We start from the raw sequence: 23,540 nt of genomic DNA, 5'->3' as shown, positions 1-23,540 counted from the left end.
CCTCGATGTTTCAAAAACCACATCTTTGCCACCAGCCTCCTCCGAGAGATTATCACACTGTCTCTCAGTCACACGTAAATCTCAAACAAGGGCAGCACATTAAAAGTAATATTAAAAAACATTTCCAGTATACTTTTAATCAAAAATCTGTAGCCTAGGAGAAGAAAAAAATGACTAATGCATTATAGAACAGCATGCCAATCTCAGATTAAGGCAGCCCTGTGGGAAATGAGCTTTTCACTGATGACTAGTGATTATGGTTAAACATGAATTCACAGTCACACAATCACAATAAGCAAGCAGCAGGGTTTAGGTATTGTGAGTAAAAATGTTGTGTTTGCTTATTCAATTTACATTTCTGTGATAATTACCAGTAAAAAAAAAAAAATGTGATTAAATAAAAACTTATCAATGTAATCATGATACAAGCCATTAGCTGAAGTCGGTGATTAAAGTACAGTAAGTGTTCTGATATCTAGCTTGAGGCAGAAACCTGTGATGTGCCTCAATTATGATCAGTCAAATATTTAGGAAACTGAGAGGTAATAAATCCTAAAACTCTAAAAGCACATAGACGTTTTTTTAGATCACAATATAAAAAACAAAAGGACTCCAAAAATAGCAGCTTCGCAATGAGATGAAGGAAGCTTGACTGAAAAACAAGGAGTCAAACTATTTTTAGTGGCACTTTAACAAATATTGTCTGACATATCCATCTATTTGTCAATGATTATCTCTAAGGTGTCATCTTGTGTTGCATTATGGTCTTTATATGTTGGAAAAATGTATAAAAAAATTACAAAATTAAGCAAAACTATTTCAGTGAGAACTTGGCAAACCTTCTGGAGGAAGAGTTGAGCCTTCATGTATACAGAAAACCTGCATGAATTATTTCTTTTGTCACTCGATATACATTTGTATACCCGGAACCCCTGTAGAGTCACGTGTCCTCTTTCAATGTGAGACACAAGCAGAGAGAAATGTTTGCCTTTTCTCTGCTTTTGTTTGTGCATAAAGAAAAAGTCAATACAGCCCAGGTCGTAAAAGTGTCCCAGGGCTCCAGTGTGAAGGTGAAATGTCAGCGTATTTCACCTTTACATACAACAACAACTAATTAAGGACACTAGTGGGTTTCTATTTGCAGTAAAAGGTACTGATGAGGAGAAAGAACTACTGCTGATGTCTCCCAGGGTGACTTAGACTATCACAAAATGCTGATGCTTACACACAGAGCACAGCAACAATGAATCAATCCCACAACACACACAGTAAACACTGTAGTACACAAATTAAAGAGTTTTTACAAAAAAAAATCAAATAATTTCACTTATTTACCAGCTTTGGTATTAAAAAAAAGCAGTTAAAACCTGCATCTGGAACTGAAGGATTTTAAAACAGGCTGGACCACCGTGCAGGGAAATATTTGGCTAGATTAAATTAAATTCATGACATTTCCAAATCAATTTGTGCCCTCTCCCTCGGCAAAATAAATGGAAACAACAATAGTGTGTGTTAAAACTTTTACTGAGGGGGTCATGAGGGTTGGAAATAGCATTCCTTGAAATGGTCCCCTCATCTCCTGAGGCTAAAGGCAATTTCATGCTCCAGCACGACTCAGGGGGACATTGGGACTAAAGGTGACCTCAAGGTTAACGGTGCAAACCTAATAAATACGTTGGAAATGCAGCGGCACAATAACAGCTCCTGGTCACACTCCTGAAATCCAATCCCAAGGTTTAATTGCTAGAGAAAATCACGATTTTGAATTTTACAGCAGCATAAAATGAACATAGAGGCTCTTAAAGAAGGAAATATGGCGAGCACTTTGTCCAGCCTGGCTGCTGTTGACAGCTCAAGCAGTGTCAGGGTTCAGCCTGTTGCCGCCAACCTTATCGCTTGATGTGACGGACATCAATAATTCAGAGGAACATCACTGTGTTGGCAGCTATTTAAAGATAAAAGGCCACTTGTGTTTACTGTAGGTTTGAAATGGTGTCATCTGCAAAACAAGCAACACTCATATTACTTAACAAGTCACTTCATCAGACCTTAAAGTCGACATGAAATGAAAAACGCCTTTTTAACCCTTTTAGATCACCTCCCTGGTTATATTGTGCACCTGTTTAACAATATATGCAAAAAAAAAAAAAAATCTATTTATCCTATTTTGCTATCAAAATCCAATCATCTTTTCTAACTGTAAAACAAAATATGACGTATGCTTATAAAAGCTAGTAGCAAACAACTTCAACCAATAATATCATGACATCTATCCATCAATCAATCCGTAACATTTAGCGACAACATGCTAGGCCTGCCCACTTTTTAGCGGTCCAATTAAATGTGAAGGCTTTGATTTAAATCCCTCTTGTTACTGTACACCGCTCAAATATTCTGTTTCACTGGGGAATACTCAAAGTACAGAAGCTAAAGATGCTCTAACTTCCATTTCGCTGGACCTTTAAAAGGGGAACTACACCCATTTTCTTGGTCTAAGACAGTCCAAAAAAATATTAGTTAGCATGACCAACTCTCTCCCAAATCCAAAAACTAGAGTGCTAAAACTAAAACTTGTTTACTAATATTTTTTGGGCTGTCTTAGACAATAGGAAGCAACATGTATGAATTTTTAAAATGGGTGTAGTTCCCCTTTAAAGGAGGCAGAGAGTACAAACGTTTTCAGGCAAACCAAAGACTGAAGCAGCTGTGTTCTCTTGTTGGTTTCTCCTCTTTGGTTCAAGGAGGGCCAATCAGTGAATATCTGCCTCTGAGCTCTTTGGTTGGAAAAAAAAAGACTATTTAGAGAAAACAGGAACAACCAACATGATGAATGCAAGAGAGCCACAAACATTTGGAGAATAAAGCATTGTCTGTTGGAGAGGAGTTGTGCAATGTGTTTCATTTTGATGAACTTGTAACTATTTGTATTTGCTGTTATGCATTTCGCTGTGTGTGCATTCTCAGAGAAAGAAACTGTTGGAAAGACAACCTGGACAACTCCAAGCGGTACAAAGTTCTATAAATACTGTATGTATCTGCTCGTCTAGTGAACAAAAGCAAAGCCTTACTTTCATTACACACACCTGAGGCTAAATTTGTAAATTATAGGCCACATACTGTCTCATATGAGGGAACTTCATACATTCATTTTTTTAGTCACTTGAAGACAAATGTTTGAACAATTATAATGGCAATGATGTACAACAACAACAACAACAACAACATGACCCAACATCATGGACAAAACCAAGCAAAAGCCACCATTCACTGAGAAGTGAAGCAAAAGATTAGAGTCACGATACAGATCTTCTCATTGTTGCTTGATAGATCTATAGGTCCAAACTGGATATCTATCCAAAAAATGCAACTTATCTCTCAAAATACAAACTGAACAACTAGCAGTAGCAGGTCAAAGTCTACTGGAGTTGGCGTTTGTTCTCGAAGACAATTTTGCAACTCAACCAATAGGCACAACGTTCCTGTAGACGTTTAGTTCAGTTTATTTAGATCCCCATTAGCTACTGTATTGCAACAGTAGCCACTCTTCCTGTGGTGCTCATTCCTATTTTTAACTATACTTCAATAAGAAAATACATACATCAATAAACATCTGTAACATTAATACTCACAACATGACTAATTACATAACACAACCACTGAGACACACAACAACCAAAACCAACTCAAAGCCTATTTAATACATACAGTAGCTCCAAATTTCATCTCTATACATAATGGAGAAAATAACTAACTCAACTGATCCACTGAATCACAAACAAAGTGGGTGAATAGCTCTCTATATCCATAACCACATCATAAAAGTCATAATATTCTACACTATTCCTTGTGTAAACAAATATAAATCGTAACTTTTTGTTAAAACATGCTTTACTTTCTGCAAATCCAAAAACTCTGTGATAAATTCCTTTGGTAATAAACGTCTTCCCCTTTGGCTAAATTTAGATTTTCTGGCTCCATTGCATTAATTTCCAAGATGGTAACCAGCATATAAAACAAAATCAAAGCTTTAAATTCATCAATATGACGTTACATCACAGACTACATCCATGTTTTGCCACACAGTCTAGGACCAAATGATGCTCTTTGCAGTTTTCAGCACCACGGACAGCGCCAGAGGAAAGCACATCAGGCTCTCCCTACAGACACGAAAACTACTGAGAACCACATCATCCTCATCTGTTAGATACATCTCAATGATGTGGATGCTCTAAAAAAAATCCATTTATCACCTTTGTTTTCATATTTGACAAAACACACAGTCAGTGCCAGCTTTCACAGGCCCTCTTAGATGTTTATCCAACAGAATCTGAAGACAGCTTGACTAAAAAAACACAACACAAGCAAGACTTAAGCTGCCATATAGAATAAAAGAACAACCTTTTTAAAACTTTCTTGACCAGCCTGTAAAAAGTGAAACCAATAAGAGAGTTTATATCTCCAGAGATATACTCTCAGCCTATAGTGTGTACAGTATATATCCTCCTGGGAACCGAGTTAAAAAAAGTGTCTTCCAATTACTTTTTTTTGTGATTTCCTTCCTATTTAGGGTTAAACGAAAATCTTAACAATTTAGGCTTGTTAAACTTTATTTTTATTATCCACTGTAGTGAACTACAGGACTATTTCAGTGTGAAGACTAAAAAAAATGAACAGATTATGGCTGTAGAGTGATATTAAACCAAGAATACATTCAAATTGATAAAAAAAAAAAAACACATGCCATATCACTGGAAAGCCTAGGATGTTCTCTTTACAATACACCAGGGGTTGATAGAGTAGGTCAAAAGAGTAAGAGGATATGCATGTGCACAAAATGTCCACTACAGAGGACACATGTCTCAGGAGGATATACTGTATATGCATGTTTGTCTGAGTGTGTTGTCTTATCTACACTGTTAAGAATTTCCCAGTAAAATAACAGTAAAGAAGTGGCAGCAGGGTTGCCTTTATGTTACTGTAAAATTAACATTATTATACTGTCGCTGAAATTTACAGCTTTGTACTATTAATGAAAAATACAGTTTGAACTGTTTTGTTTTTTTATTAATTTCACAGTACTTTACATTTATTTTACTGTTTAAAGATACATTATATAGCTGTTTTTCACCTTTCTTTTACATTATCTTACTGATTTGTTTTAATGCACTATTTAGGTTGTATTTTTTACATACATTTTAATAAACATTATTTTTTGCCTAGATGAATAGACTTAGCAGGTTACAGACATAGGAATAGTCACACTAAATACAATTAAAGGCACTTTGTTAGGAAAAAGGCTATAATAGACTTTGCTGACACTTTTCCCAAAAATGTCTGTCTATAGCTGGCTACAAGCACAGAATGCAAACCGTAACAACATGTGAGTGAAGAACAATAAAGCTAATTCACTGATTTTACAATCATGTACAATGTACAAGCCTCACATGTGCAGATCAGGTCCCAGAATTAAAAAAAATACTGCATGAAACTGTTACTGATGATACTTTAGACAGTTGATCAGCAGTAAAGTGCTGTTTTTTAAGAATGCATTATAGTTCAGTTAAAAAACAGCCTATGAGCGCAATTTAACAGGTTTTCTTTTGTATTAACAGTAAAGCACTGTTTTTTTTTAGCAATAACAGGTTAATACTGTTGAAATCCTGCTGTAAATTAACAACAATTGTTTACAGTGTATGCATGTTTGTCTGAGTGTGTTGTTTTATATCTATACTAAACATCTGGAGGTTTTTTCATAGGGAGGGTTTTCATGCTGGCTAATAAAGTAGAAGAAGCTTCTTACATCCTCATCCTCCCTGGAGCATTTCTTGTGGTATGGGATGTGAGGTCTGCCGTCGACGAGCTGCTGAGGAGTCTTGGCTGCGTTTTCCTCGTCTGCGACCTTTTCCTGTCCACCCAGAAGGTGACTGGCTTCAGGTGGGTGTGGGAAGGAATTGGCTGTATTAATCTTCCCGGTGAATCTCTGATACAGCGAAGCCATATTATAAGGTCCAGTCCAGATAATAAAAAAAAAAAAAAAAAAAAAAACTTACAGCATGTCAGAGTCTATTGGTTTTTCTGTGTGAGCTTCCGAGGAGAACCGATGGCCAGTTTTCACCTCCTGGATGGAGCAAAAAAAAGATATCGAGCTAGTAACTAAACATCTGGATGACTCACAAGCTGGAGTGATAGACCGATATATAAAAAGCTGGATCCTTTTGCAGTGATGTCCTTTTAAAGCTTTTAGTCCAGACTGGAGAGCTGAAGGTGTCAATAGTTGCTCTCATCTGTATTCACAACACGTTGTCTCCTCCTCTTCAGTTTCCTGATGGCTCCTTTACAGCACACAGATAGCAGAGGAGGATGCGCTGAGTTTCCGATCAGATACTCGATCTCTCCGCAAGACTCCGGGGGATTTTTGTGCGTAAATAAAAAGCGCAAAAAAAGGATAATGTTTGGACACTTTGTGGCGGATCGTCTTTACGCATGAGGAGTGTGTGAAGGACGCAGAGAGAGAGAGAGAGAGAGAGAGAGAGAAGCGGCTGTACTCTCCAGCAGACGCGCTCTGCATGAGAAGTGACCAGCAGCACTGACTGACTGAGAGAAAGAGAGAAAGCAGCTTTACTGTATGTAGCGATGCTGTCACCGCTCCTCTGGGTGCCGTTTTACGCACAGACATGCACAAGCACTGTCACCTGAATTCCCCTTCATTTACAACCTCGGATTGACAAATCTTTTATGATTTCATGAATGGGGGTCATAAAATTGTCTCCCAAATGACTGTATAGGCCTGTTTGGTCCCAGGACGGAGCTCGAGTGCCTCTCTGTGGCGCGCTGGATTAGGGCAGGCTGACCACACACACACACACACATACACACCTCTACTTAAAGGTGTAAAGGTGACAAATATTCTTGTTTTTGCACGTTTCTGCTTCCTAAAAATAACCAGAAAACACAGTCACATGCAGCAAATATTGCAAAAAAAAAAGAGAATTAGGGCTGTCAAATTTAACGCAAATTTGTTATAACACCACTAATTTCTTTAATGCATTAAAGCAATTTGGGATTTTTATGTTGTAGCAGGCTCAGTTTTTAAAGGGACTGTTTGTAACTTCTTACAAGTATAAATCAATGCGGGTCGGTGTCACATGTGCGCTCGCGTGTGGCTACGCTGTTCAGACAAGACTCCAACACAAACTACACAGAAGCACCAAAACCGCAAAGTTATATCTAGTGAAGTCCGTCTTGCAAAACAGTGTTGGCCGTAGTCGGAGGACGCGGGGGAGACCGTAGCTTTGGTCTCCAGGGCCGGAGTCTCTGCTGTACTCTGCTCCTCTGCTCCGCTGCCTGCTTGCCTTCACTCACACACACCACGCTCGTTCTCGCTATTTCGCTCCACTCTCACATGCATGCGCGCACACTCCACACTGCAGGAGAGTTAGTAGCTCTGAGAATATCTAGTGAATGTACAGGGGATGTTTGTGCAGAAATAAATGCTGCAGCTCCTCCAGACCAACAGAGGTTTCCCGCGTCTTTTGAAGTGACGGGGCTCCGCAGTGAGAAACTTTATGTCTCCAACCAAAACTCCGATGTCTCCCCTGTTCCTTCTGACCGCGGTCGGGAGGCTGAAGCAGGAAAAGCCAACACTAGGATCAGCATTGATTCATGGAGAGACCTTCGTCTGGTCAGCTAACATTACTGCCAAGCAGGTGAAATATAGAGTGATGTTTTGGTTTTAGCTGACGTGTGTCGCCTCACTGTTTTGAGCGATGCTCGTTCATGTCTATGTAGAGCGAGCACAAGCGCGAGCCCGACGCTGACTTTCGTTGACTTAACGGCCACAGGTGTCGCTGTTATCAAGCATTTCTGATTCTTACAAACAGTCCCTTTAAGCTACTGGTATCATATAAAACTAGAAAATCTAAAGAATCCATTTGGTACCATGTCATACTAGCTTGTCGAGGAGACTAAATAACGCTCCAAACTTGCCCTAAATTTTGGTGAGGAAAAACTGGCATGGCCATTTTCAAAGGGGTCCCTTGACCTCTGACCTCAGGATATGTGAATGAAAATGGGTTCTATGGGTACCCACGAGTCTCCCCTTTACAGACATGCCCACTTTATGATAATCACATGCAGTTTGGGGCAAGTCATAGTCAAGTCAGCACACTGACACACTGACAGCTGTTGTTTCCTGTTGGGCTTGAGTTTGCCATGTTATGATTTGAGCATATTTATAATGCTAAATGCAGTACCTGTGAGGGTTTCTGGACAATATTTGTCATCGTTTTGTGTTGTTAATTGATTTCCAATAATACATATATACATACATTTGCATAAAGCAAGCATATTTACCCACTCCCATGTTGATAAGAGTATTAACTTGACAAATCTCCCTTTAAGGAACATTCTGAATGGATACAAAATGTGCAATTAATTTGTGATTATTCGAGATTAACTATGATCACTCATGCAATTAAATATCTTAATCAATTGACAGCCCTGAAAAAAAATGAAATGCAAGTCTTATACTTTCCTTAAAATCCCTTATAGTAATAATTCAAACCATGACACTCTCTCCTCCCTCTCTAATGTATGCAGTTTCCCTTCTTCTATCATAAATTTCCAGTCAGTCCACATCCACAAGTGTTATTCAGCTCATACACTACATTTCATGCTCACAGAGGCCGCAGATATGCAGCTCTCTGGTAAATGCAGAATATTGGCTTATGCGTGATGGAAGGGAGGGAAAAAGCTCTCAAGTCAAAAGTGTTCAAATCTCTTCCATCCCTGTCGTGAATGCTACAGGCGAACGCCCCTCAGCCTCTCGCTGTGACAGCTCAAACCATCACTCCACCGGGGGCCGAGCCGTATTTCTGGGAAATAGGTCATCTTCACATGGGTACAACTTCAAAGCAGCGGCTCAAAACAGCCCCTGACACACTGTGTTGAATAGCACTGTCTCCCATTAAGTGAAATCAAGTTCATTTTGTAATCTTTTGCAAAGAGCACTCAATGCCGACAGAACACAACAGCTGATAGGAAAATATTCTATATTTGACTTTGAACAAAGGGCGAGTTTCAATTAATTTTTTTTTTTTTTGACAAATGGTGAGTCATCTCCATCTCTGAAAGAACTGCTGGAGGCTCATTGATTCGTGGCTTGCATTATGAATGTGACCACTTTAATAGGATATGTATCTCGAATACAGAATATTGATTTCAAAGGTTTGGACATTCATTCAAAAACAAGTGCCTTTGTCTAATTAAAGTTAGTCCCCATCCCTCCCTTTCCCTTCACTTTGAATCAAATGTCCTTTCACTCACATGATTCATAAATGCCCTGAATTTTGTTGGATGCTTTTTAATTGCAACAGAGATTTATGTTGTGGGCTGAACATCTGGGCTTCCTGTTACACCCTGGCTCGCCTCGGTCCCTGTCATCATTTGTTTCTCTAGTTCACAAATGCCTTTCCTGGGTGTGCACGCCACTGGGGAAATAGGTCCGAGTCACTTGACATCCATCCCGGCGTCTCTGATAGATGTCTTCCAATCTCCCTCACCTTGTTGGGGAGCCATTGTGAACTGCCTGGCTGCTTTAACGCTCCCCTCAGGACCGTGCCGGGAGCCATGGGCTCAGCTCGACTCCCCATATCGCCTCCTCACAGATACAGCAGCTGACTGGAGCAGCGCCTCGCCTTTCCCGCCGCTCTCACAAACATCACTGCAGTCAAGCATTGCGTTATTAGAGGCAAAAATGTGGAGAGGCATGTAATAACCATAATGATGATGATAGCTGCAGCATGCCTTATACCAAGAGGGAAGCTAATGGTGTTGTTGGAGCCAGTATGAGCTAAAAGTTACTTCAGGTGTGATATGGGACACTGTAATTATATTTCAAGCTCATAACAGATGCATTTTAATCCGCACTTTATGAAGCTGCGAGTGATGGCTTTATGGGGCTCAATAAACTCCCCTAGGTGGGTTTACTTTTGATCCCAGTGAGGGATTTAAGCACAAAAGTTACCACATAATTTAATTCAAAATGCACAGGTGCTATCTTATTATATAAGGGCCGGAAGGAAGTCATTTGCTTTCTCTTCATTGTTGAAATGAAGCCAAAATACTACTCGCATGCTCCACAGGGGTCTGGAACACTGTGAGGTAGCCTGCAGGTAAAATCCCACTGTTGCGTAAAATATACAGTCACTTTAGTTTTGTTAGCAAGAAAGACTGAATTGGAACCAAGAAGTCTGAGAAACAAAAACTGTTGTCCAGCATGGAAAATAAATCGTAAAAGGTGTTATATTGTTTTTGTTTTAGCTTTAAGAGTTACTGTCACACCTTAAGAAAAATGCGCAAAGCATGTTTAAGCCCATATTTTCTTGTTAAAAAATATATGAAACAGAGTTAAGCTGGGTGAAGAGCTTGAGGCTCAGTATTAAACATTATTCATAATATATAATGTAATGCACTTATGATGCACACATTAATGTGTTTGCATTGACTGAAATGCAACCACAGGCTAACCGGTTTCCATCAGCATGCTACACAGTGCAACAAAATGACTCACAAATTAATTGCTCTTCCATCCAAACAGATCAATCAGTCAATGTCTGGTGGGAGTGCAGTAGCCTAATATCTAATTTCCTCTGAACATCACTCAGCTGAATAAGGAAATTACTGCGCCTCTCTACATGCATGTAACAGAATGGATTTATTTACATCCCACCATAATCATATAATTCTGCACCAATTTTCCATTTGGTATTAGCGGGACACTAATGATTTCCCTTGATGCTGAGCGGCAACAGACCTTTTTATCATCATCCTGCTGCCTGTGTCGGATTACATGCCCCGGCTTTGCTGTCCAGTGGACACATGTTTTATCTCAAAGCTGTCCAATAGACTGTATAAAAGAAGTGGACGTAGTCACCGTGACGTCACCCATTGGTTTGAGGACTGCCGTTTTGAAGCTCGTGTTTGGCATTTTGTTTTTTGGCAGTCGCCATATTGTTTTGTTTTGCAACCAGAAGTGACATGAGAGGGTGAAGCTAAGTACAACCAAATACTGAATAAGACATTTTTAGGCGACCAAAAAGGTTATAATTAACTTTAGTGAAATGAAAACAGACTGTGAAAGGGTTAAAGCTGTAAGACGAAAACACGCACAACTCCCAGACCGGACAACGCCGCGGTAGTGACCTAGATTGTCATGTTATTATTAGGTAGCTGGTTATGGTAAACAATCTTTGAAAGTTATCTTCTTTGCACAAAAGTTATTCAGGAAAACGTTAAAAACGCCAAAAATAATGTGGAGGCTGCACTGCTGAGTGTTCAATTGTGTGTACACTTGCCAAAGAAACTGTTTTTTTGCCATAGTTTTTGTTTATGTTTGGTTGCGCACCTGGAACGCTTGGAGGTCAGAAGTCGGAAATTTCAACTAAATTCCGACCTTTGAGTTATCTGGAACGCAGCATACAACCGAACTCTGAACAAGACATTTTTCAGCGACCAAAATGTTACAATTAACTTTCATGAACTGAAAACACACTGTGAAAAGGTTAAAGTTGTAAGACGAAAACACGGACAACTCTCAGACCGGACAACGCCGTGGTATTTGACTCTAAATGCGACCATACTAAACGAACATCATGCTGTATTGAAGAAGACTTGAAACTAGCGACGAGACCATAAACTCATGTTTACTGAGGTAATAAATCAAGTGAGAAGCAGGCTCATTTTCTCATAGACTTCTATACAATCGGACTTCTTTTTGCAACCAGAGGAGTCGCCCCCTGCTGGATATTAGAAAGAATGCAAGTTTAAGGCACTTCCGCTTTAATTGGCTTCACTTTTCAGTTCCAGAGGTATAGCCCACTGAGCTGTCCTCAAAGCAGTCCATGACTTGGCCGTAAATAGTTTACCCTCACATTGAGCCATAAATTCACTTAAACTGATTCATCAAATTTGGCCAATTATCAGAACCAGTCTTCAAGCAGGAATTACACATCATAAATCACCATAGATCAGAGGTTTTCAAACTGTGAGAGAGATGTGAGACAAAGACACTGGTGCAAATTTTAGTGTTTCTAATGCACATTTTAGTGCTTTTAGTGTTTGTGAATTGTATTTTATCTCTATTTGTGTCTGTGTCTGCAACATTGTGTTCTTGCTGCTGACCGTCTTGGCCATGCAGGTCTCCCTTGGAAAAGAGGTTCTTAATCTCAATGGGACTAACCTGGTTAAATAAAGGTTAAATAAAAAAAACTAAACAAAAACTGGTGAGGTGAAAGGGACAGGTGCATGCAGGTGTTCTTAATTACTGTAATTTGGCTTGCTTGCTAACACAGCAGCAGCAGCAGTGCAGGTGTGACACACAACTCATGGAGGCAATTGGTTGGACAAAACCTTACTCTTTCTCACTCATAACTCAGTCAAATCTCAACACACAGACACAATACACGCATGTTTTAGATTCATCGTGACTTACCCTTTCCGAGGATATCATTATCTCCGATGTCCATCGCTGAATAAACGTCTTTAAACCCGGTTACAAATTACAAGTAAAAAGACGCTCCTAAAAGACTCCCGAACTCCCCCGAGAATAACAGTGTTTTAAAGTTTGCTTCAGTATTAAAGTTATCCAGTGAGAGTTATCTGTACATCCGTGGTTATTACTGCAAACAGAAACTGCTAATAGGTAATTCGGCATACCTTTAATGGTGCAAATTTTCCCGAATGTAAACAAATGTAGGTTACAAAAGTAGTTGTAGCCAACAGGTAACTCCAGGCAGCACTTCCTGTTTCCAGAGACAGGAAGTTATGGGAGTTGTAGTTTGTTAACTTTCTTTACGTTGCACTTGTGGGACTTTGAAAACGCTCTAGATAGAGAGAGAGATAGATAGATAGATAGAGAGAGAGAGAGAGAGAGAGAGAGATAGATAGATAGATAAATAGATAGATAGATATTCCACTATTTAATAAAAAGTGTGTGCACAAACAAGAAATTTGTCTCCATTTCTTTGTTACTCTCAAAGTACTTGCACAGAAATAAACATAACAGCTAAAATTTGCATTTTAAAGAAAAGCAGTGGATATAAATACAAATATATATATATATATATATATATATATATATATATATATATGTGTGTGTGTATACATGTTTAGGTTATAGTGGGCTCACCTTTTAAAGCTGTATGTGAAGATACTATGAAAACCTAGGGAATCCATTGGTACCAACCATATCACAGCTTGTCGCGAAGGACAAAGTCAGGGTGAAAATGTGTGTTTGTCACTTGACGCCTTTCCCATCAGGATCAGAATATATTATATTGTACATGTCTAGAAATAATACCCATAGCTGCCAGGGTATAGAAACATCTCCCTCTGTCAGTGTTTATCAAAATTTAATTATGCCTCACTGAAGGCCAAAGTCAATAGGGCTGTGCAGAGGAATACGTTATCACTGAATTACACCCCAACACTACATTACAACTCTTGGCTCATTTTCGGCCATGTAGCGACAGTGAATTCAATTACTGTGCGCTGCAAGTCACAACACTTTATTACAATTGTGGCCCCGCTGCATAAAATCTGAAACCGCTGAATTCAGTTTAGGTTCATATTTACTTGATAATATGCCATGACTATCAGCATAAACACATACTGAGTCTCATATAGATTCCACCAATTCATGCATAAGTTTTATGAAAATCCCACTATAAATTCATATTACTGTAAATACTCTAGTAAGGGCTCATTCCTGAACTCATTTTTCACTGAGCCGTGTGAAAAATTCAACTTTGTTAACTGCTCTCCAGCACTGAAACTGGCTGAGCATGTATAGCCCGTTGGAACTTCCATATTATTATCTTCTGTGGAGAATAAGTGCTGAATCTTCCAGTATATTACGGATGAAGGGAAGCTATGTACTGAGCCCAAATTGAAATGGCACCAGATAAGTCACTGAGGAAATGGAGTTTAATGCTGGCTGATGTGGTAGAATAGACTGTGGCTACGTTTGAGGGGAGCAGCAGACACTACAGTCGGGGATTGTGACAGCAGCAGATGATGAGGCGGAGAAGGAGGGAGATAGGGAGCGGAGAAGCCGAACAAGAGCGTGTGTCACTAAGAATTTATTTCCACATGTGTGTTTGTGTGTGGATGGATGGATAGTGTGTGTGTGTGTGTGTGTGTGTGTGTAAAACAAGGGCTGAAAAGGGGTTGGGATGAATGAAATGAGGGAGCTTATCACCTGAGAAGTGAGAGACATAATCTAAACCACCTTGCTTCTCTCGCTTTTTTCATACAGATATTGGTTGCATGTTTTTTTTTGGTGCTACAAAATATAATTTAATATTCCATATGGCTCTACGTACATCTGTTTGAGTTTATTTGCATTCATGTTCACAGTTAACAACTGAATAGAAACATAATTTACATTGATAAAAAATAGTAATCTATACATGATTGCACATCATAAAAAAATAAAAACTATACATTTATTCATACACATATGCACCCATACATAGAGATTTATAAATACAACCATACACTTACATACAATCTTGCATACACACAATCAGAACAAACCCCACAAACCTCAGCTATCCACCTTTTGTTCCCTTTTGTTCCATCTTTGCATTCGTAGACATCTGAATCACTGAGATGTCAAAGTCTTTGTGTTTAGGGTTCAGTTTTTCTCTGCTGGAGATGGATTAGGAGCCAAAGACACAAATCATTCCTTTATCTAACAGCAAAAAACAACAAAACTCTAATAATCACCATCAGATTATGTCTGTTCTTACATTTTCACATCACTTTCACTGCTTGGGGAACAACAAAAGTTATCCTAAACTTCTGCTCTTCATCAATCTCCCTTGCAGCCCATTTGCATGCGAGAAAGGAGAGCAGCATAAAGTCGGCATTTAGTCAAAGCTGAGCAATTAGCTGACCCCGAAGCCATCTGAATGATTTCCACATAAACAAAGAGTAAACAAGATGTTTAAATTCAGAACATGCCAACGAGAAAAGGCAAAACAATCCTTTAAAAAAAATATCTCTGGCAACAACGCATACATACTTTCTATCCAACTGTTTCCCACGATGGCCAGCTCCCACTGAAGTCATTAGATGGCAACACATCACAAAGAATAACAATGAGGCAGGCATTCTCCACAGCAGATGTAACCAAGCATTCATTAGAAGCCCACACTTGAAAGAAAATTAAGCGGGTTTTGTCCATCAACATCGTCAGAAGGGACGTCAAGACCCCCCTTCCTTCCTTCCTTCCTTCCTGCCCGTCCAATGTTGTTATCAAAAACAGCCAGCAGCCTTTTCTGTGAGGAGTATGGAGACTCACCCATAAACACAGACATTCCCCCACAGCGTGCCATGCATGCTAAAAAGGGCCCCCTTACCCTTCTGCAAGGAGCGCTGGTGTCTATCTTCAGCTGGGTGGCTATGAGGACAGACATGGTGAAAGGTGCCACTTGCCTTTCCCCCCTCGCTGTGCTCACACCTTTGCGCCGTGAAGTTGAGGCAGCTGGAGGTGCCTGAGAAGTCCCCCCCCCCACCCCCCACACCCTCCTCCTTCTCCTCCCCTCCCCTCCCCTCCAGCTAAGGGAGAGGATGACCCGGGGGTCCAGGAGCCCGACCAAAACGCCTCCCTCTCTCCTCGCAGGGTGAATCAATCACACAGACACTGGCATTGCCTCCACATGGGAGGGGGAAGGATAGGAGGGGGGGTGCACCTCCTCCGCTCAGACTGCTCCAAACACTACTTATCTCTCCCGTCCTTACTCCCTCCCTAGCTCCCTCCTTCCCTCCCTCCCTCCCTCTCTCACAGACACTTAAACTCTCTTAACAAGACTTTTTCTCTGCGACGGAGTTCAATAGCGTAAGCAAATTAGACACATACTGTATATATAAATAATAAACACAAATTGCTTCTCAACATATCAGCTCCAATACTGCCTAGCGAAGCATTTTTCCCTTCAAGTGTGAATGTGTGTGTTTCCAATCTGAGTGTGTGCAAACGTATTACCAAGAAATGGATCAATTCAGTCCTCTTTGCAGCTGGGTTGTGATTAAGCCCAAGTAATATTTATGCCGCCTGTCTTCCACATCGTAAAATACAACCCCCTCACACTCACTCACTCACACACACCCATCAAGCCATGCTAACAGGACAGAAGCCTGGCACGAGCCACACTGCTGCTTTATTTATGTAGCATTTGTGCCTTGTGTATTGAATCCTGCAGGGCTGAGACTGCGTAGCCAGTTTATCCAACCAAACCCCAGCATGGGAAAAAGAGGGAATGAAATGGCTTTTAATCATATTTCTCAATGAAAATCCCAACCGTCCTCTCCTTTCTTAATCTAATCTGCTCAAGTGAATATGACAAAAGCCGGAGGCGAGAAGCACCGCACCTTCAGAAGACCGGCACAGACAGCAAAAGCATTCATAACTCATTCCATAGCTGTGAATCACAAGGCTGCACACAGTCAATCCCCGTTCAGATATGGACTCAGGGGCTGAATCATGGCTCGTATTGATGCTGCCGTCCAGCATATTGCTTGTGTGTGAAATCAAGATGCTGAGGCGGTGTGAACGTTGGCGAAGGAAGCGGTGGAGGGTCATAAAGGCGTCATCACATTGCCTCAAGTTTTACACTCCACAGCTACGGATGCTGGTATCTAATTTAACATGCATGAGCAAAATGTGCACTATTCTAATATGACCTTGCTAAATATTCATTGGAGCAGTGAATAAAATAAAGTTGTGATGGTCTTATTTTACAGTTAGTGGTGGAAACTGGTTTGAGGTTCATAAATACTAATATTCAAACTCAGCTGAATTTCTTTTCAACCGTGACTCATTGACTCGTTTAAAGCAAGACTCATCCCCCTGCAGCCGCGGCAGTTTATCAGTAGCGACTGCCGGGCTTCAGCTCATATTTTACATGTTTGATTTGCACACCAAACCTGAGATGACAGCAGCAGCTGATAAAGAGCTGCACTTAGTTAAAGGTAGGCAGCATAATTACAGAACACGAGACAATAAAAGTTCAAATTTAAAACACAAGAACAAAAGGCTTGCATGCTTAAAGTTTTTTTTTTAATGTTAATCAGGCCGGCATGTATAGCCATACTCTACAAAGAGGATAAAGATGAGCTAAAGTTCATATTTGCACGCACGCCATAGGAGATAAGGTTTCATCTGAGAGAATAATTGCTCCGGTGGCTGTGCCGGGGAATAATAAAGTCCTTTGAGTTAATACAAGACATGGTGGTTATAGTTATAGCCGTAGCTGCTAACAGGCTGACTTTGTGCCATGACATTTCCCCGGGGTCTTTTAAACAAGCGCCTGATTGGTCATCTTCCCTATTCATTTTTGTCACATTTACAGCCGTGACATACACTGCTATGATTATGAACGTAGCTGGCTCACAGTAAGTCACTGTAATTGCAATTAGTGTAAAAGGTCAGCGGTGTTATTGCTGTAAAGCACAAAGGTGATGTTGTGTTTTATGCTGACAGAAGATTAACAAGCTAAAAATTTTTTTACTTGTTTACTCGTTTACCAATTTCTTCCGTTTGTCACCTCCTGCTGATTTTGCAAAACGTGGAGTCGCCATTAAAGCATTTTAAGAGCTGATATCAAAACAACATCATTAATTAAGTCTGTGCAATCTACCGATAGCACTGACAAATTGAAGGCATATTAGTTTATGTGAGAACTTAAAAATCCCAATAACAGTTTGGTCTTATTAAATCACACATATCAGCATGTTGACGGGAAACGCCTAAAGCACACATGGCTCTCTAGATCCAGAGAGAAAGCTGGATTTATTGCCAGATACCACAGGGATAATGAAATCATCAGTTTGGGTTTTTTGGCTTATCTAAGAGTGTCTAACTAACTGGTGTCTACAGCTGCTGAATTAAACTGATAAATCATAAACAGATCAATAAATAAGGCTGGTAAATACCAAACAGCTCGATGTGGATTGCAAGAAGCAAATCATCCCTAATAGCGTATTCCTCTTGCTGTGAGTAGCAATGTTTTCAACATTGCAACAGAGATTAGGCTTGACAATCTTATAGGACTAAAACCCAAGTGGGCATTTTTAAGGGTTTATGTGACTGTGCATCCATAGACTGTATATAAGAAGAGGTTGTGTCTAAAAATAAAATCAAATTAGCGAAAACTTGCTAAAACTCTTGCTAGACCCGCTGCCCAACAATCTATCTTAACCTTAAACATTCAAGTTGAATGCCTAACCTTAACCATCACGCAAGAGTTTCGCAATTTGGGTGTCACCTTCTAGACACGACCACAAGAAGGGGACGTAGTCACCATGACGTCACCCACTGGTTTGTGGACTGCTGTTTTGAAACCTCGAGTTCTATATATTGGCCGTCGCCATTTTGCTTTTTTGCAACCAGAAGTGACACGAGAGGGTGGAGTTATGCTGCGTTCCAGACAACTCGGGAATCCAGGAATTTCCGACCTCCTACTAGAAAAAGTACAATGGAACTCCACTCAAAGTCGGAGTTCCTACTTGTGAACTCGTGGCAAATCCATCTACCCCGACTTCACGGAGAAGCAACTGTCTAACGTCACACAACAATGGAATCGCACATTGTAAATTATAATCCATCCTCTAAAAGGTAACTTAAATATATTGCCTGTATTTAATTAAAATAATAATACATAATATCATATAGTAAAGTATCGTCTGCATGTAAATTGGTGTAAACATATGTCATCATGTTATTATTAGGTACCTGGTTATGGTAAACAATCTCTGAAAGTTATCTTCTCTGCACAAAAGTTATTTGGGTAAATGTTAAAAATGCCAAAAATTTCAATTATGTGTAAACTTGCCAAAGAAACATCAGTTTTTCATAGTCAGTCATTTTTTTTGTTTACGTTTGGCGGTATGCACCTGGAACACTTGGAGGTGGGAAGTTGGAAATCTCAACTGGTGCTGGAACGCAGCATACAATCGAACACTGAACAAGACATTTTTAGGCGACCAAAATGTTATAATTAACTTAACTTGTTATAATTAACTGTAATGAAAACACACTGTGAAAGGGTTAAAGTTGTAAGACGAAAACATGGACAACTCCCAGACCGGACAACGCCGTGGTAGAGACCTGTCAATCACAAGGTAGCCACGCCCTGAAGCACACCCTGCTTTATGGTCTATTTTACTCTAAATGGGACCATAATCTACTAAATGAACATCATGCTGTATTGAAGAAGACTTGAAACTAGTGAGACCATAAACTCATGTTTACAATGTTTACTGAGGTAATAAATCAAGTGAGAAGTAGGGCCATTTTCTCATAGACTTCTATACAATCAGACTTCTCTTTGCAACCAGAGGAGTCGCCCCCTGCTGGCTGTTAGACATAATACAAGTTCAAGGCACTTCTACATTGGCTTCACTTTTCAGAACCATGTGTGTAGAAATGTGCATTCGTGTTTCTTTGTGTGTGCCACTGTGCAGCATGAAAAATATAATCTAAACTCACTTCAGAACTTTATATCCCATGATGCCGTTGAACCTTTATGTCCTTGGCCCAGCTCTGATCTTGACCTTCAGCCAGATCACAACACCTATCCCCGGCTAATCGACTCAAAGGCCCCAAGCATCCTCCACCAATGCTCCTCCCCTGTGGATCTTTAGATTCACATTGCTGTACTTGGTATGCTTCTCAGACTGGCTCCTCTTTGAGCTCAGGGAAAGGCAGTGGTGCAAAGATATGAATAGAGAATACAACGCTGTTTGTCAGAATAGGAATGAGTCCAGGATAATGTTCATATCGGGGCTATGGCGCGTCTTTATCAGCGAGATGCAAGCGGCTTCTACAGACAGAGCTCTGTCAGGTCATCTGTTACAGGTGACAGCTACAGATGAACCCTGCACCCCGTGAAGCAATGCAAGAGCATGATTGTGTCCACGGATGAAGAGCTTTGAGGTGCTCGAGGGTGGCCAGGAGCCACAAAAAAAACCTGGGAAGCTTTCAAAAACATGGTTCTCATCTACAGCAAACCTTCCCCTGGAGAGCCAAACCCACGGCACGGCAGTTAGCGGTGACAAATGACTGCTGTTGAATGGTGTTGTCCCTCGCTGCTGGCCGTCCCTGGTTGTCTCTCCGTCTCCGAATTTCATTTCATTGAACAATGTGCTATTGTTTGCCACCGCATTATCACCCTCAATGCAATAAACAGATGGTATCGAGACGTGCGCGTGGTAGCATGTGTGTGTGCGTGCACATCGGGAAAATGAAAGTCATTTTGTGCCAGCTAATAGCGTCTGTGGGCAGCAATACAAACATGTTTAAAGCAGGCAATTGAAAGTACAATGCAGAAATACAGAGAGGCTCACTAGATGAATACAGAATGCTTTTGAAAGGCATTTCATCCGTACATATTCTGGCTGCATACAAATCGTTTGACTGAAAGTTTGTCTGTTCGATTCTACTCCAGGGAACGTTAACATTCAGCTCAGGGCGCCTGGAAATCCTTGACACGCACCTTCAAACAACTCTGATACAGTTGCACTCAAAACTAACCTGATCAAACAGATTAAAGTTGCGATCGTGTTCCCTGAAAATAAACTTGAATGATAACATGACCCTAGATTTATACAAACATTTTGTGCCTGAACATTAGACAGTAACTGCGACTTTTTTGCAGAGAGTGAAACACAATCAGAAAGCGCTGTCTGCTGACTGCCTCGCTTAGTCTCTCTCAGTAAATGCAAATGATAGAAGTCTAGACTCAGGAGAAAGGCACTGGCCTCGAAAACATCAGTCAAGCAACACCAGAGACAGCCAGCACAACAGATGAGACAGGACACCGTTAGGCAAAAATATGAAGTGTGTTCTCTGCTCCGTGGTGTATAGGAGGCACAAATGGATGCCAGTGATTCAATCTGGGCCATGTCTGAATATGATTAAATGATGATCTGATTTAAATGCATTCAAAATTGTGGATCTAAGATGCAAAATGATGAATGGGACTCTGTGGTATTACAACAGCAACACTACAAGATACTAGAAACAGAAGATACACAGGTCCATGTAACAGCCTGCTTTCTGTTTCTGCAGAGCACATTTTGGATGCTGGGATTTGTGAATCCTCTTGGCTGTCATTTCATTATAAAAGCAGTCATGAACATAATCTCCACAGAAAACATCAAAAACACTTCACCAGAAGCAGCAACAGCAGCTGGCAACAAATGCTGCAAAAAGCTTAATGCAATACAGTTAAGAACAACCGTAATCAACACCGCATTGTGGTGACACTTTGTTGTGGCTCCAAATTAAATTCTGGAAATGTTTTGCATGTAGAATACTTGCATTTTAGTGCACAGTATGATACATATTAAAGGACCAGTGTGTAACATTTAGGGGATCTGTTGGCAGAAATGGAATATAATATTAATAAGTGTGTTTTCCTTAGTGTATAATCACCTGAAAATAAGAATCGTTGTGTTTTTGTTACCTTAGAATGAACCGTTTACATCTACATAGGGAGCGAGTCCTCTTCACGGAGTCCGCCATGTTTCCACAGTAGCACAGAACGGACCCACCAAACACTGTGTTAACTTTCCCTGCTTGGGTCGCAGTCCATAACGTTATTCGTTCTGGTACACAGGAAACCTCCGTTGGTCTTGAGGAGCTGCAGCATTTATTTCTGCACAAACTGCAACTTCCACTGAACATTCACTTGATATTTTCAAAACTAACTCTGTCTTCTGCTCCACTCGCTCACTTGTTCCTCACACACATTCACTGCCGTCGTCTCTCTTGCTTCACCGCTCACTTCCCACGTACACACACACTCTACACACTGGCTCTGCTCCAAATGACCTACGCTACACAACAGCTCTAGATAGATCCATTCACGTTTTCACCACTGTAGTTGTCCTACACGCTTGGCACACGGGAGAGGTTTAAATTAGGTGCAATCTGCAACCTCACCACTAGATGTCAATAAACCCTACATATTGCTCCTTTAATGGAGTATAGATGTGGACAACTGTAATCAACACTGTAAAGTGGTGACTTTCTGAACTTTCAAGGGGCTCAAAATTAAATTCTAGAAATGTTTTTGGTAACACTTCATTTTACAGGTCTGCAAATTTCATGGTAATTAGGTGATAATTTGCAAGTAACCTATTTGAAATTTCTTTGGAATTACTGCCAAATTACCCCAATATTTACCTCAAAATATATCGAGAATTACTTCATTATAAACAATATTTAGTAATTATATTCCGCTATTTCCCAATAGCTGGTAATTTATTTAATACATTTCCAGGAAAAGAATACAAAGCTGATAAATAGATAATAATTAGCAAATAACGTCTTTGAAATTTCTTTTAAAAACTCCATGAATCATTACATTAGCTACCAGGTAACATTTGTGTAGACAATAAGTCACACAATGGTGAGAGTTGTGCCTGATCCGAAGTGTCTTCTATTTCTTTTGGTTTTCCACCTCCGTTGAAGAGCAGCGCACAGTCGCTTCTCAAGCCTATGGGCCCTATTTTAACGATTATATGCTATTTTAGCATATAATCATTAAATAATGTTTATAATAAATTTCTATAAATTTTGAGGTAAATATTGGGGTAATTTGGTGGTAATTCCAAAGAAATTTGAAATACAGCATAGATTACTTGCTAATTATAACTTAATTACCATGAAATTTGCGGACCTGTAAAATGAAGTGTTACCATGTTTTGCATGTAGAATAAAATGCATTTTAGTGCAAAGTATATCACATGTTAAGTTCTGGTAAGAGCCACTAACTTAAAACAATTGCTTGTGCTTTGCATAGTGCATCTCCCAACAAAAAATACATCTTCTTTCTTATTAGAAATTACCTAAACTTCCTATTAATTCCTTATGAAATACTTGAAATGTCCTTACTGAAAAGGTATGATTACAAGTGATTTGTACATACAGCGAATGTGTCAGAGCGAACAAAAAAGCTTGAAACACCATAACTGCAGTGACTGATAACCTGTGATTTTGATGCTTGTCTGTGAAGAGCAGTGGCTTCTTTATTCCTGGCTGTAACTTGCTCATAGTTCTAACAACGTACTGTCAAAATTGCTGCAATTACTAAATACATTTAACGACGAAAAAAAAACAAGAAGAGAAAAGGGTCAAGAAGGAAAGAGCAAAAAGAAAATAATGATTGTGAATGTATCCACATAGTCTTTATAAGTCAGAGCTCTCTCATTCTCAGGGCAGGATCATAATAACCAAATCAGGCGTGATGAGTTTTAGTGAAGACTCGTCTGCATTTTCTCCACATTTGCTCCATCCTCTGAGAGTGGTGGGCAGCTCGGATATCCACAGCCAGACTTAATGATTTCTTTTCTATGCAAATTGACAGCAGATTATGGTAAAATTTAATAGGCTGTGCCCGGGAGTCCTTAAAGAGTCAAACTTTGGTCACAGAAACTTTACTCTTCAGGACTTTTGGGCCTTCATCATAGCA

At 40.0% G+C, this 23,540-nt stretch overlaps 1 protein-coding gene across 4 annotated transcripts in view; it reads right to left on the bottom strand.

Annotated features, from left to right (window-relative positions):
• LOC119498996 (dipeptidyl aminopeptidase-like protein 6) overlaps positions 1–23,540 on the bottom strand; it is a 101,813-nt gene that overhangs the window by 74,883 nt on the left and 3,390 nt on the right. Inside the window, exon 1 of one of the 4 annotated variants that reach the window (XM_037788176.1) lies at positions 15,423–15,530. The exons of 1 other annotated variant lie outside the window; for it this stretch is intronic. In XM_037788176.1, the coding sequence (XP_037644104.1) occupies positions 15,423–15,479 (57 nt within the window). In that variant the 5' untranslated portion in view covers positions 15,480–15,530. Of the gene's footprint in view, positions 1–5,800; positions 6,523–12,490; positions 12,797–15,422; positions 15,531–23,540 lie in introns of those variants that run through there. 2 more of the 4 variants (XM_037788177.1, XM_037788173.1) reach the window with 2 other exon arrangements.

Source organism: Sebastes umbrosus, chromosome 12, assembly GCF_015220745.1.
Source record: "Sebastes umbrosus isolate fSebUmb1 chromosome 12, fSebUmb1.pri, whole genome shotgun sequence".
NCBI classification, from domain to species: Eukaryota; Metazoa; Chordata; class Actinopteri; order Perciformes; family Sebastidae; genus Sebastes; species Sebastes umbrosus.
This window is presented reverse-complemented; position numbering and strand designations above follow the sequence as displayed.